This window comes from Scomber scombrus, chromosome 20 (genome assembly GCF_963691925.1).
Source record: "Scomber scombrus chromosome 20, fScoSco1.1, whole genome shotgun sequence".
Taxonomy (NCBI): domain Eukaryota; kingdom Metazoa; phylum Chordata; class Actinopteri; order Scombriformes; family Scombridae; genus Scomber; species Scomber scombrus.
The window spans coordinates 533,401-549,294 of NC_084989.1; the positions used below are offsets into that span (position 1 = coordinate 533,401).

A 15,894-nucleotide genomic window follows, 5' to 3' on the forward strand; every position below is an offset into this window, starting at 1 on the left:
AGGTACTGATGAAAGTAACAATAGAACACTGTTGATCAGCTTCATTGTATCGACTAGAATTTCTTAAAGTTATTCTCCTGTCATGCCAGCCAAACCTGCATTTGTTGTGAAGTAGTTACAGCACTGACTGCAAATCTGATGCAGAAACTTTTGTATTTAATTCCAAAATACCTTCAATTTGTTCTGTTATAGTTGGACATCAGTGTTTGGCTACAAAATTTAAAAAAAAATATCATACAGAAAGAAATATAGATATATGAATAAATATAGGCTGCTACATGTAGCCATTGTGTCATCATCATCATCTGCCTTACTGTAATACTTTATGAATGTCTATCTTGATAGTTAAGGAATTCAAATCCAGTAAAACAGGCCCACACCAACACTGATCAGATTTTATTGATCTTGATCTTTCATTTATTATTGTCATCAGCCATCTTTGTAATTTGTGGCAGTTAATCACATACTGACATAGCAGCTCCCTGTGTCAGTAGGTTGACAAACTGGATTTCTGCTTACATCTACAGTGAGTTTGGTTTACCAGTTTAATATAGGGTTAGTACTAAATATATGCAATTCATATATATACATATGGGTCAATGACGTGCCTATGACATGTTCAGTCTAACTGCATTTTTTTCAGTTAGAAAAAGGTTTAAATTGATTTAAAAAAATACCATATATATGTAGTACCTTTCCTTTATATGAAATCACTTTAACTTTTCAAAAACCACAAGTTATTAGTAATTTTTCTGTTATTTAAAGTGACAAAACATCATGTGGTGCGACCAATAAAACCAATAACTGTATTAAATTCAGAGTAAAATATCCCTTTTAATATTAATCACTGATACAGTATACTTAACTGAATTGTATTTTTAAATTTTTTCAATCATTTTTAAGCAATTTACAGGAAAAATAAGTCTTACATACATTTCAGAAGGCAACTGTGACATTATAGAACATAAATATGAGATTATTATTTACAAAAACTTAAAGGACATGCAAATAATTTGTTTCGAAAATTAATTTATTTTAAGATAGATCATGGTCGTACCACATGACTTTTTTAAGGTCAGTTCTAATTCATTGAGATGGAAAAACACATAAAACACCTCATTTACTATTTTCATATGAATTTGTGTACTCAACCTTTCTTAATGTTTGAATTACTGCAATAGATATTCCCATATTTTTTATTTTTAAATAAATCCTTATACGTCATTGACCCATATATACTTGCTGTGGAGTCTTATTTTTTAACCATTTGAACATACTTCACCTGCAGTGTCTATGAAGCGCAATACAACTAATAATATATGCAATTCATGTTGCGGAAGAAACAACTGCTGGCAATGACCAACATAGTGATTTTTCTACATGTAAAGAACAGGGAGCACACCTCTGAGGACAAGTAAAGAGAAGGGATATCAAGCTTGAGAAAGAGAGGGGTGGGGGTGGACGTGCTGTAAAAGCTGCTTAAAAAAAATCTGATATGTTTATCCAGCAGTTTCACAACAATTCACAACTCTAAGACGCTAAACATCTCTGTCATGTGACCTTAATGACCCTGTGTCATGCTGGGGTGTGAATCACCATAACTGCAAGATCAAAATCACAAGACAGGTTTTTTCTAGACTAATAAAAACAAATTTCTGCAACATATCCTGAAGCAAAATGCTGTCAACATCAAATTGTCCTCAGTATTGCAAATTAAAATCAGTCTGTCTTAAAAAGATCAAATAACTAAAACATCCTGCTTGGGGGCCCAGGGAAGAAATTATTCTGACCAACTGTTTCTCCAACTCTGTGTACAGGTGTTCTATTCCAGAATAATACCTGGCAGCAGATTGGCTGTGTGAAAATTTGAATTAAACTCTGAAACAAAATCTGATCATGATAGTATAATATTTTTTTGGAGTAATCTCCCAGGAATAATTTTACCAGGTGGTGTCAGAGGTACTCTTTGATTTGGCAGTGCAGCTCCATAGTGTTAGGGGAGTCTCAAGTCCCTCCAAAAATGCTGCGTGTAAGGTTATTTTCTTTCCAGCCACAGACATTCTGTTTTCACAGCAAACTGACCTTTATGATTAAAATCATTGGAGTGCCCATTTAAAGCACTGTAGCTTATATGTACCCAAGCACAATGTATGCAGTATATATAAGCCCATATATATATATAATATATATGACAATACATTTTTTACTGTTCTCAACAGTCAATGTTACTGTTGATGATCTGTTTTCTTTCTGTGTGGCTTGTCTCCTGCTTCTCAGTATGGGTTCTGGCCAAAGCAGCGAAAAGCTTCACTGTAACCGCTATCTGAACGGACAGGGTCCTCCATCACTGGTACAGCAAGGTCTGTCACCACATTACGCACATACATACCTCTTACTGTGTATATCAAGCTTTCTTTACTCAGCTCCTATCCACCTGTGTATAATTTGACTAAAACTGGCCTGCTGTCCATGCAGCTAATGAAGAGGTGAATGGGATGCACAAAGAACTGAATGGATGTCAGCCACAGGGACAGATGACCTGGGTGATCCTCCACAGAGACCTGCCAGGATTCCCTGATAACAATACCCTGCAGATAAACGCCATCTTCCCGGATGGAATACAGACAGTAAGCTTGGCTAAAACTACATCTGTTTAAAGTCTGAATTATAATAGATCCACTCTCAGAAACAAATTGGCTTGGTTTAAAAAACCTTTATTTACTTTTTTACTTTTTTATGTCCTGAGTTTAAACATATTAAAATACTTATTTAAAAAAAAACATTGTTCAAGGTTTGTGTACATGATCATATTTGGCTGATGGAAAATTAAATCTTGGTTTGCAAACTAGTACATTCTCAAAAGATGATCAGCTAGGTAGATAGGCTTTATTTGGCAGCCTAGTTTGGATGACAGACATGTCACATGAAACAATAGCAGACGTGTTAAAAATTTAATAATCTGTCTAATTTAAAAATCTCTCTTTGTATTGTCTCCTCTTGTGTTTTGGACCCACTTTTTATGTATGTGTATATTGAATGTTCAGGAAAAGTGCCTTTTCATTTGTTTGGTGTATTTTATGTCCAAAAGCATTATCTTTCTAGAAACTACAACTAGGATCAGAAATCTTGATTGATTTACTGATTTAAAAAAAGGTCAAAGACAGCTGTGTGTTTAATTTAATTTAAATGAAACAAGCAACACAACAACAACAAAAAAGAGCTCAGAGTAGAGCAAAGGTTTCTATGGGCATTCTTTCCACGGAATAAACTGATAATCTGGTCAATCTGGTTAGCAGGATGGGAATGGAAGAATGCTAAACACTTAAGGAAGTGAAGATTTTACATTCTCTGTTTCCTGCAGGAGGAAATTTGACAGTTACATGTTGAGCTCTGTTTAAGTCAAGATTAACATTTCTGCATTTTGTAATAACTAATTTCAATAATGAATTAAGGCTGCAAGCAGCAATGATCGGGCCCTCGCACCATGCATGTTGAATTGTGCTGAGGTTGAAGGGTTTTATTGCAGTGTAAATGTGTTCAGGTATGAACTCTTATTGGATATTGCATGAAGGGGGAGGGAGAAAGGAGAGGAGAGAGAGGCACATTGGAAAAATAAACATTGAAAATAGTAGGTCTACGACGGGAAAGTAGTGGGTCCAGGACAGGAACCGGTCTACCCGACGTCTACAGCGCCAGATTACCTGTGAGACGAAAAAGCACAGAGAACTCTGGGGAAGAAGTTTAGGTTAGTGAATGCATTAATAGTACATGAATGTAAATGGATAAAGAGCGAGGGAGAAGGAGAAAGGAGCTCAGTGCATCATGGGAGTCCCTGGCAGTCTAAGCCTATAGCAGCATAAACTAGGAGCTGGCTAATTATAAGCTTTATCAAAAAGGAAAGTTTTAAGCCTACTCTTAAAAGTAGAGAGGGTGTCTGCCCTCCGGACCGAATCTGGGAGATGGTTCAACAGGAGAGGAGCCTGAAGGCTCTGCCTCCCATTCTACTTTTAGAGATACTAGGAACCACAAGTAGGCCTGCATGCTGGGAGCGCAGTGTTCTAGTAGGTACATAAGGTACTATAAGCTCTTTAAGGTATGATGGAGCCTGATCATTAAGAGCTTTAAAAGTGAGGAGAAGGATTTTAAATTATATTCTGGATTTTACAAGAAGCCAATGCAGCGAAGCTTAAATGGAAGTAATATGATCTCTCTTTCTAGTTTTTGTATGTACGCATTCAGCTGCATTCTGGACCAGCTGGAGAGTCTTTAGAGAGGTAGGATTCACCTGGCTTTATTGAAAGATATAATTGAGTATCGTCCGCATAACAATGAAAATGTAAGGAGTGATTCCGATAATATTAGCTAAAGGTAATATAAGGAGAATAGTATTGGTCCATCCACTGAACCCTGAGGAACACTGTGTCTAACTTTTGTTTGCATGGAGGATTTATCATTAACATTTACAAACTGAAATCTATCAGATAAATACCATTTAAACCAGTTTAATGCAGTTCCTTTGATGCCAATTAAATGTTCAAGTCTTTGTAACAGGATTTGATGATCAATAGTATCGAAGGCAGCACTAAGATCTAACAGGACGAGGACAGAGAGAAGTCCATTGTCTGACGAAGTTAAGAAGTAATTTGTAACTTTTACCAGTGCTGTCTCTTTGCTATGTTGAGCTCTACGTCCAGACTGAAAATTCTCAAATAAACTATTACTATTTCACATAGCTGATTTCTCAAGGATCTTAGAGAGAGAGGGGAAGTTAGATATAGGTCTATAGTTGGCTAAAACACCTGAATCCTGAGTAGGCTTCTAAAGAAGTGGTTTAATTACAGCTACCTTAAAGGACTGTGGTACATATCCTGTTACTAAAGACAGATTGATCATATCTAATAAGCAGCCTAGTTGGAATTGAGTCTAGGACAGGTTGATTGTTTGGATGCAGTAATCATTGAAATTAGTTCAATAAGGTCTGCTGGAGATTCTTCTAGTTTGGCGGAACACTATATTCTTTCTAGTTTATGCGAAGTTTGAGAATTATACCATGGAGCTGTTCTCTGTTGTTTTATTACCTTCTTGGAATCAATAGTTGTTCTCTGTGAGCCTGCAGCACTGTCAACAATATGGTCCATTTGGAAGGGACTAAAATCAGAATAAGAAATCTCTTTTGTATTGACACATGGTATTGATTTCAGTACGGATGGAATTACTTCCTTAAATTTAGTGACAACACCATCAGACAGACATCTAGTAAGAACATGTTTGTCTAATGGCGTATAGTCCAATAACAGAAATTCAAAAGTTATTAAATAATGGTCTGATAAAAAAGGATTTTGAGGGAAAATTATTAAATGTTCAACTTCAATACCATATGTCAGAACAAGATTGAGGGTGTGGTTATAACAGTGAGTGGGCTCATTCACATTTTGAGAGAAGCCAATTGAATCTTATAATGAAATAAAAGCACTGTTAAGGCTGTCATTATCTACGTCGCCCACTATAATTACTTTACTTTATTACTTTTACTAAGGACTAGGTTTGATTTAAAAAACCAGGGGTAATTCTAGGATCAGACCTTTAGGGGGGCTCAGCTCCTAATGAGAATTTTACATATAATGACCTACAAGTGTTAAAACCCCCATGCTAAATGACTCATTTCACTGGATTACGTAAATTAGAATTAGAATTAAGAAATATCAATACATAGTAGAGTGGTCTACTATAGTGTATAATAATAATGGTTTATAATAAACAATCACAGATTTCTACAGAGACCACACTAAGCTAGTTAATGAACCCTGAGGGAAAGAGCAATATTAATGACAGATATAGATGAAGCCACTTCAAAGTTCCCCTGTTTCTTTGATGACTCCTTGGCTGGTCCCTGAAAGGTCAATGGCTGGCCGATAATGGAAGCAGGGGGGTAATGTGAACCCCCAGCGATGACCTGGTCAATGAGGCCCCGACTGGAAACGCCCCTAAGCTGCCTGAGTGAAAACCAGTTGCAATGCCTCATTTGTCCATGGGGACGAGCAGTGGATTTAGACCCACTGCTACTAGAAAAGACTAGGCTGTCCAATGATTAAAAAATGTTACTGGATTTATCACATTACAACTCTGTGATTAACCCTGATTAAAATACTAGGCTAAATATTATATACACTAATATTACTTGTATTTACTTCTATTCTTCTTTATAAAGTAGCCTAATGAAGGGTGCAATATAGTTAATCCATTAGAAATGAAGGATGCAATAGAAGCTGCCGTACATCTGACAGGACACCGTCCGTCACAGGAAACACTTGCGGACACTTCTCCTCTGACTGATCACTGATCACTGTCAAACCAAGAAATAGCCCATGAGACAAACCCCGTCTAGTGATTCAAAACAGGAAGCGCTATTTAATACGTAGTATTTCCACGGACGGTGACAACCACAGTGGAGAGACTTGGTTTTCCCTATCCGGTAATCCTGGACTCTGGTCAAATCTGCCGAAGTCCAGTGCCTATTTTTTAACACTTCCAGTCAAAATTTCCGGTGAAAATATTCCCTCCAAGCAGTAAGCACAATTTAAATTGTATTAAAATAAAATAGATTGGAAGGGTAAAGGAGCTTTATTGTCATTATACAATGAATGTACAACGAAATTACAGGTTGGAATGGAGGGATGGATGGATGAATGGAGAATGGATTTTAGGTCCAGGCCCACCCATTTTGACCCAGGCCCATAGTAAGTAGTGAGTGATTTCGGACACAGCACTAGTTAGTTTTCATTCTAGCTGTTCATCCAATAAGCAGCCTGAGGAAAGTTTAGAGTGAAAGCTTCTCAGCCAATCAGTGGCTTCTACCTCATGTGTGGACTCTTAAGCCTGCCCACAAGCCGATCGTTACCAGCAAGTGATCCAATGAAATGTAATAATACATTTACATTAAATCAGGGCGCACTCACACTAGGCAATCGTACCGTGCCCATGCACGTTTGCCCCCTAAAATCCGGATTATTTGGCTAGTGTGTGTGCAAGTGTACCGTGCATGCCCAGTTGACACCTGACATTAATGCAGCATTAGAACAACGTTGTACTCCAGCGTTGGATTACTATTGGATTATGATATGGATTTGAAAATCGGTTTACGTTAAAATCTAACGTTGGCTTGACGTCAAGATCTAACAATGTTGTCAATATAACGTTTAAACAACGTTGGGCTTTGGTTATTTACCCTACAACTGAATGTCAGAATTTTACGTAAACAGGTGAGGTTGACTAGACATTGGATACTTAAAACCAACTAAATAACAACGTAAGCTTGACGTTGATATTTTAATGCAAAACTGATGTCAGCTTTAGATGTTGTCTCAACGTTGGCTTTTAGTTGTCTGACGTTGCAACCGATATCCAACCAAGGACCAACGTTAATACAACGTCTGAAGGCTGAAGTGTGGCGTTTTGCTATTGGTTGCTGAGATTGACAGGTGACTGGCAACAATTGAGATAACGCCCTAGACATAGAAATCTAGGTAATAGATGAGCATGCTTGAAGGAGGCATTAGTTACCAGTTATGCCTGTATGTTTTAGAGTCTTCTGACTGAACTTTCACTAAGCTTCATTTGTTATCTTTGGTTAAACCCATTTTTTTTACAACTTATTAGGAGTAAAATAATACCTATGAACAATTTTATAATGTATAAATGTATTTCTAGCATCTCTGGTTGTCCTTCCAACATTTGAAATGATATCCTGCCAGATGTCCTCACCAAAATTCATACCTAGATCTTTCTGCCATATTATTCTCAAGCCATCACACAGCTTGGTCTCGATGCTAGATATCTTCTTATAAAACATTGAGGCAGATTGTAGGGCCTGTGGAGCATTAAGAAATTCTTCACATTTTAGTTCTCCTCCTTCCTCCTCAATCCGAAACAAGCTCCCACAATGCTCCTTAGCTGTAAATATCTTCAAAAGTCACCTCTATCAGTTAGATTAAACTGTTCTTTAAAGTCTGCAAATGACATAAATAATTGTTCTTTATATAGATCTTGAATTACTCTTATGTCTTTGGCCAACCATGACTGCCATAAGAATACCTTTTTCCCAATACATACTGAGGGGTTATTCCATATTGAGGAATAGCTTTGTTTGTATTGAAAAGTGAAATTCCCAGTAGTTTATGAGCTCTTGGCCATGCCCACTGAGAGTGGCGAAAGATTAAGTTTCTTTCTACTATTTCTGTATTTTTTTGTGACATTAAATCCCTAACATGAAATGGGAATGCCAGTCCCTCTTCTACCTTAACACATCCAGGATTAGATGTACAGTTGCTCCAGTGCTTTAGTAATTTATGAATTACAAATGCAATGCTGTAGAGTTCCACATTTGGAAGTGCTAATCCACCACAATCTCGTAAGGCCCATAATTTCTTAAATCTAATTCTGGGCTTTTTCCCATTCCATAGAAACTCTGTGATTAACTTGTTATACTGCTTGAAGATTCCATCCGAAATTGTTACTGGAATCATCATAGATATATAATTGAATTGTGGAGTTACTACCATCTTAATTATATTAATTTCCCCCCACAGAGTTAGATTAATCAGCTTCCATTTGTCCAAATTCAACTTAATTTTCTTAAGTGAAGGGAATATGTTAATAGCTATTATTTTCTCCAATTCTGGACACAGACTAATGCCTAAATATTTCATTCCAGTTTGGACCCACCTAAATTGAAATGTGCTTAGTATGGATTGATTGCATTCTTTGGATTTATTGGCATGCATTCAGACTTCTGCCAATTTATTTTATAGCCCGACAGCTTTGAAAAGGATTTTATAGTGGCTAGAATATGTGGAATTGACTGGAGGGGGTCTTCAATAACCAATAAAATGTTGTTGGCGTAAAGAAACATTTTGTGTTCCTCCTTGCCATAAGAAATCCCCTTAATATTGTGCTCGCCCCTTATTGCAGTGGCTAAGGGTTCGAGAAATAATGTGAAAAGGAGTGGGCTGAGAGGATCTCCTTGTTTAGTCCCACGTTTTAAGCCAAAGAAAGGTGATATCATGCCATTTGTCATCACTGCTGCCCTTGGGTCAGAATAAATCACATTCACCCACTTAATAAATGCATCTCCACATCCAAATTTCTGCAGAGTGTGATGGAGAAAACCCCATTCCACTCTATCAAATGCCTTTTGGGCATCTAAAGATATGGCAGCTACTGGCGTATTAGCATTGTTCTTCATTAGGTGTAGCAGACGCCTAACATTATCTGTGGATGACCTGCCTTTTATAAAACCTACTTGATCAGGGTGTATTATATGTGGTAATATTGTTTCTAGCCTGGTAGACAGGAATTTTGTTAGGATCTTGCAAAGTTAATAAGACTGACTGGCCTAAAACTCCCTGAATCAGTAGGTCCTTATCTTTCTTAAGAATTAGAGATATTAAAGCTTCATTAAAGGTATATGGCAGTTTCCCAACAGAAAATGCTTCCTTAAACACCTCTGTTAAGATAGGTGCCAGAATGTCAATATATCTGTTATAGTATTCTGATGGAAAACCATCCAAGCCAGGAGATTTTCTAGTTCTCATAGATACTATAGCCCTTTTAACCTCTTCAACTGATATATGTCGGTCTAGTGATTCTCTCTGGTCCTCTGATATCTCAGGAAGTTTAATTTTGGAGAAAAAAGCATCATATTCACTGCTCTCTGGGTTAACCTCAGACTCATACAGCTGTTTGTAAAAATCAGCAAACACTTTGTTAATCTCTCTCACTTTTGACAGCTGGTATGACATAACTGGACTCTCTTTGGTGTAACTGTCTGGCTAATAATTTACCAGATTTTCCCCCGCTCTCATAGAAATTGACTTTAAGTCTAAGTAGGGCATACTCTGCCTTTTTATTATATATTTCATTAAGCTGAAATTTCAGTTCACATATTTGTTTCAGCAGAGGGTCGCTATGCTTCTTAGCCAAAGCATTCTCCAAGTCTTTAAGTTGAGACTCTAGCTTTTTTAATAGTTGTGTTTGCTCTTTTTTCTTCTTACTGGAGTATGCTATGAACCTTCCACTAATATAAGCTTTAGCAGCTTCCCAGACGGTACCTACTCTACCTGTTGTACCAGTATTCTCCAAGAAGAAATATTTAAGCTCTTCTTCTATTTGACTACTAAATACAGGCCTGGAGCAGAGATACATTCATCCTCCACCTACTTCCCTTGCCGCAACCTTGTCCCAATACCAGGCCTAGATGCAATATTGCATGATCAGTTATTGCAATTGGACCTATCGAGCAGTCAGATACATTATTTACTAAGTGTCTGCTAATCAAGAAATAATCTATTCTACTATGTGATTTATGTTTATGAGAATAAAATGTATGTTCTCTGTCTTTTGGATTAGCCAGCCTCCATATATCAGTCAACCCCTACATCCTCCATAAGCATTTCAATGGCTAATCTATCCTTAGGTATATTACTAGAGAAAGTGGTTTTATCTAATGCTCTATCTAGCACTTGATTAAAATCTCCAGCTATAATTGTATACCCATTAATCGTATCCCCAATCACTTTGTTTAGCCTATGAAAGAAACCCGGGTCCTCTATGTTTGGAGCATAGATATCGCATAGATTAATCTTAACCCCGTTAATCTTTGCTTCCACATATATTACTCTCCCCTCTTCATCCTTTTGCTCATTTAAAAGAAGAAAATTCAGACTTTTGTGCACTAAAATAGCCACTCCATGTTTTTTGCTAGAGTATGAGCTATGATAGATCTGACCAACCCAGTCTCTTTTTTTAATTTAGCAGCCTCAGACTCAATCAAATGAGTCTCCTTTATACACGCAATGTGGACTTGTTGAGACTTAAGGTATGATAAACATTGCTTTTTCTTAATGGGGTTTTGTAATCCATTAACATTCCAGGACACTATCCTTATGCAATTACTCATACTTTAAGATAAGGATGGATTTGGCATATGGCCATCCTCCACACATGTTCAAGGCTAGACCCATAGGCCAAAAGGTTATTCACAGAATGCAGGTGATTAACACAAAACAGAAGAAAATAAAAGGGGGGTGCTGCCCAGCTGCCATACAAATGCAATAACAATAATAATATATAATAATAAACCACACACAGAATATCTTTAGAACAAGGAAAACCAAAAATAATCCCATACCCGACCCCTCCAACCCCTCTCTCTTCTTTGAGAGACCCTCCACAAAAACGGTCCATGAGGCACACTGAATTGGTCAACATCAGAACCTCACCCTAACCCCAAACCCATCAAAGCATTCATTTCTCAAAAGCAGAAAAGAAACACGCACTTCATAAACCCCTATTTAACTAGGCCTACCTGTTTACTGATTTGATCAAGAAATAAGGAATATCCATGGCCGTAGTAGCCTAAAACATTTAACTCACTGTCCTTGTCAGAATATCCATTTGTCGAAGAAAAAGAACAAAAAAAAGAGAGAGAGAAACAAAAGGGGCCTGAAGGACAAGAAAAAAGGGGGAAACAGGTAGCCTCTCCTAGCGTCACTGTCCACTGTCAATTTCCACTTTCCTGCAAATAAATTCACATCCCTGGTCAGTCCCCATCTGTAGCTGTCGGATCCTGCTCATCCAACCTGCCCGGGGAATTCCGCTCCTCCGAGTTTTCGTTGAGAAAAACCATGGCCTCTCTGTTGTCGGTGAAGTTCATCCTTTTCCTCTGCCATGTAAAGCGCAGCTCCGCTGGATATGCTAGAGTGAAGCGCACGTCGAGTTCGTGTAGCCGGCCCCGCACCTCCTTAAACTTTCTTCTCTTCTCCGCCGTCTCTCTCGTCATGTCTGGGATGAATGACAGCTTGCAACCTTTCGAAAACGACTTCCTTATTCCTGTACTTCTGCATTGCAGCCGCCAACACCTTTTCTCGCTCCAGGAAACTCAGAAAACGAATTATGATTGGTCTTGGTGGTTGATTTTCTCCCGGTATTGGAGCAGGGGCACGATGTACTCGTTGTAGCTGTGACCCATCAAGTTCGACCCCCAGATCTTCGGAAATAATGGTCTTGACACACATTGATGGCTTACCGTCTTCAAGCCTTTCTTTCAGACCAATAAGTCTAAAATTATGCCGTCTATCCGTTTTGGCAGCATCTTCAACAGCCTGGTGTAGTTCCTCACACTTCGAGACAGTTTTATCCACTTGTATGTGGAGGCCCTGATTTTAGTCCTCCAGCTGAGAGATTCGGTTTTCTGCTTCATCCAACCGGAGCAGGTCTGTTCGTAGACCAACATTGGCGCTCTTAATTTCAGAAATATCGACTTGCAATTTTGTCAGGAGCTTTCCAACTCTTCCCATCACTTCCATGGCTTTCTGCAAGGACTGTTGCATAGATGTTAGCACATTGTCACTCTCTCCTTTGGTAGCCCCCGCATTGGCCGTTAGCTTACCAGTAGCCCTTTCAGTATTTCTCTTAGACAACACCATAATGACAATAATAATAATAATAATAACAACTTGAGGCAGCCTATTTCTGTGTCTATGTTTGACCAATGAGTAGCAGTCATCCATGCAAACCCTGCTCCCAGAGTCCCTGTACTTTTGGAAGATACACATTTTGAATCTCTCCTGGTGATCTTCTACCATGCCTGAACTACAAACTGAACTTTTTCCTTTGGTCAGATATTCAGTGAGTGATACACCTGCTCAGCTGGACATCCCCCTGTATTGTCGTAAATTGGCAGACTATATTAAAAAAGTGATTGGAAATGTTTCACTGTTCACCCAGTATGGATGTGAGCACGATCAAACATACTACTAAAAGTGGAGTCAGCACTTTAATATTGGTCATTCTTTAATTTCAAATCAATAGTACTAAACTACAAAGCCAGAACAACTCAAGTGTCCAAATCCTACCTCTAAAGTCTTGTTTAACTTACCTAACTGCAGGAGAAACACCCCCACCCTGGCCAGCCTTATACAGGGCTACGGCTCTGTGCTTACCTGCCTGACAACCGCGAGGGCAGAAAGGTTCTGAGGGGGCTGGACAAGGCCTTCAACCAGCAGCTCCTGTTTACTGTTGCCACCAATAAGAACGGAGAGGACATTGTCACCACAGCATCTATTCCCCTAAAAACCCAACCAGATGGAAGGAACATGGTGTGAGTAAACATTATATCCCCTGTTGGCCACTGGAAATGCCCAATATAATATTAATTTAATTTAACATACTTTAAATTCTTCAATTCAATTCTTCTTCAATATGTGCCCCATTACAAAGACCACTTTTGATGGGCTGAAAGATAGTAGAATAAAGCTTAAAGTGGATATATGATATTTTTGTAAATTTCTGTTATTTATATTATGTTATGATATGGAATGCTAAACATGATCAAACTTCCAACGCTTGAGATGGAAGTATGTAGAAATGCTGCCTGCAATTAGTTTCCAGGTGTTCTTTGCATTGTCCACTCAGACCAGATTGGATTGCAGCTCCAATGTTTCCCATGGAACAGCTTCTAAGAGCTGCCCAACCAGAACAGAGTGGGCTGTCCAGGAGGAGGGCCTTAAAGAGATAGTAGCTAAAATGGCCTGTTTCAGACAGAGGCTGATAAATATTCCAGTTGAGCCTAAAATTAAATGTATGGACCTGGAAATGTGCATGATATGTCCCCTTTAACCGCTGTCCAAGCTTTTACCTAAACGTCACTGTAAGATCCTTCTCTTGTCCTCAAATACACCAGAACGCATGCTGGTGACTACCAGAATCTTGTAATCTAATGGCTAATAGAACTGAAAACCAGGAAGTTGAGTGATACACAAGTTCATGAACTGTTGTTTCAATTCAACTCATGATAGTCAGCAGGTATGGAAACTTAATGGGCACTGCCATGTTGCTATCATCGATCTCTATCAGTCTATCACCAAATTAACATCCTGCAGAGGCTTTTACACTGGTTCAACTCGTGCACACATCTAGTGATAGTGAATAAACAAGCCCTCCAAAATAAACAACAAAATACATCTGTTTTTGGTCCTTGCCTTGGAGAAAGACGCATAGAAATGTTTTCTGATCTGATGCCAATGCAATATGACATCTGTTTCAAAACTAAAATGAACATGTACTGTATTTTGCAAAAAGTAACACTGCTGCAGATGCTAAGGAGAGAGAAGCGGAATGGGAGAAAATTGCTGCCCGAGTCAGTCCATAAGTTTGAATGCAGCACTCCATTGACTTTTACATTCCTCACTTATAATTGTAGCATACAATAAAAATGAAATAAAAAAAAAAATAATTCAGAAAAGTAAGGCACATTTTGCTAGGGTTATGATCATACCTCGCTTTAATTTTATTCATAGTTGACGTAGGTTATTAAACAAAGTAAATATTAATTCTGTGTCTATTTCAACATGAAGTAGCCTAATGTAAACCCCCAACAGACAGCTGTTTTAACACATATGTCCTCTAGTCTATTATCCTGCTTAGTAGATTAACATTTTACACATTTTTAACAATTTTATTTAACACAATTTTACATATATTACACACACACACATATATATATATATATATATATATATATATACATATGGCCGATATATTCCTCATCTCAGGGTTAATTTACTCCACATAACCCGCTTTCTGGAATACCCCCCAGGTCTCTGAATATAATTTTTTAACATAATACACTATTTTGTATATACTGTCTGTCATACATTTTTGGTTGGTATATACAGTTGGTTATGGGGGTGGGCTCTACTCAAGACTAGATTTATTTAGCCAGCAAAATTGCTTAGTTCAATAGAAAGATTTGTGACAGATACAAACAAACAAAACAACATGCTAGTGAAGAAAACACATCAGTCACAATCAAAATCAAACTCATTGAAGTGTGAAAGCCTGTTTTGCTGCTAATTCTCCTAATAGCTTCTGTTAAAAAAATAATATGCACAGGGCCATGTTTTTTATTGTTCAAAGGGGGCATGACAGAAGATGTCTGAGAAATATTGCTGTAAATGTAATAAGGTCATTGTCTTTATTGTGTTCTTTCAGTGATGGATACCCAGATCCTGACTACCTGAAGACTGTGAGAAAGCTACTGAGGGACAAAGGCATTGAATAACACAACTTCAAACAAGAGTTTTATTACATTATCTTATGGATGTGTTTAATCAATGTGTAATCCCTTGATTTGATTTCACTTTATTATCAGAATATTATTCTGAAATTTCCATTTGTGTCCTAAGGTATACACTGTTTCACATACAACACATAACTAAACACAACATTTAACCAGACAAGTAAACAAATAGGCCTACTAAAAATATATACAGTATATTACATCAGATATTATTACATGCCTTAATAAATTATTTTACTGTATAACAAAAATGACTTTTCAAACACAGTATGCTATTATTGTATTTTGAGGGCAGTATGTTTGGGCCATATCCCTGTACAAGATATTTCTGAATGAGTAATATGAGTAATGATGAGGTTTCAAACAGCACAGGGATCAATTCCACTCTCTGAAAGATTTGTTTATGCCATACATTTGCTATGTAACATTTAATGTTGTATGATATAGTCCATGTTTAAAGTCACGGATAGAGTGAAAATATTGCATCCTATTAAATGATTTTGAAAAAGACACACCATGGTAGACATTGAATAAAATATATTGATTTAAGCCAAAATAAACCAAATTACAAATTGTGCCAAATTAAAGTATGAGGTATGGGCATCAGTGGCATCAGTGGATGCGTAAATGTGTGTGTGTGTGTGTGTGTGTGTGTGTGTTAGGGTATTGTAATATGCAGAAAGCTAAATAACTACAATTAAAGCCACATGCCAGAAACCAAACCAAGGATGGTGCCTGTGCGGCGTATTCTTATCTTA

General features: G+C 37.6%; 1 protein-coding gene across 1 annotated transcript; it reads left to right on the plus strand.

The window, feature by feature from the left end:
• Positions 1-1,328: 1,328 nt before the first annotated feature.
• dtx3la (deltex E3 ubiquitin ligase 3L a) lies at positions 1,329-15,118 on the plus strand. Its single transcript, XM_062441940.1, has 5 exons — positions 1,329-1,414; positions 2,278-2,360; positions 2,476-2,627; positions 12,945-13,156; positions 15,049-15,118. Exons 1-5 carry the CDS (start codon positions 1,329-1,331, stop codon positions 15,116-15,118), a joined length of 603 nt encoding a protein of 200 aa, XP_062297924.1.
• The last annotated feature ends 776 nt before the right edge of the window (positions 15,119-15,894 follow it).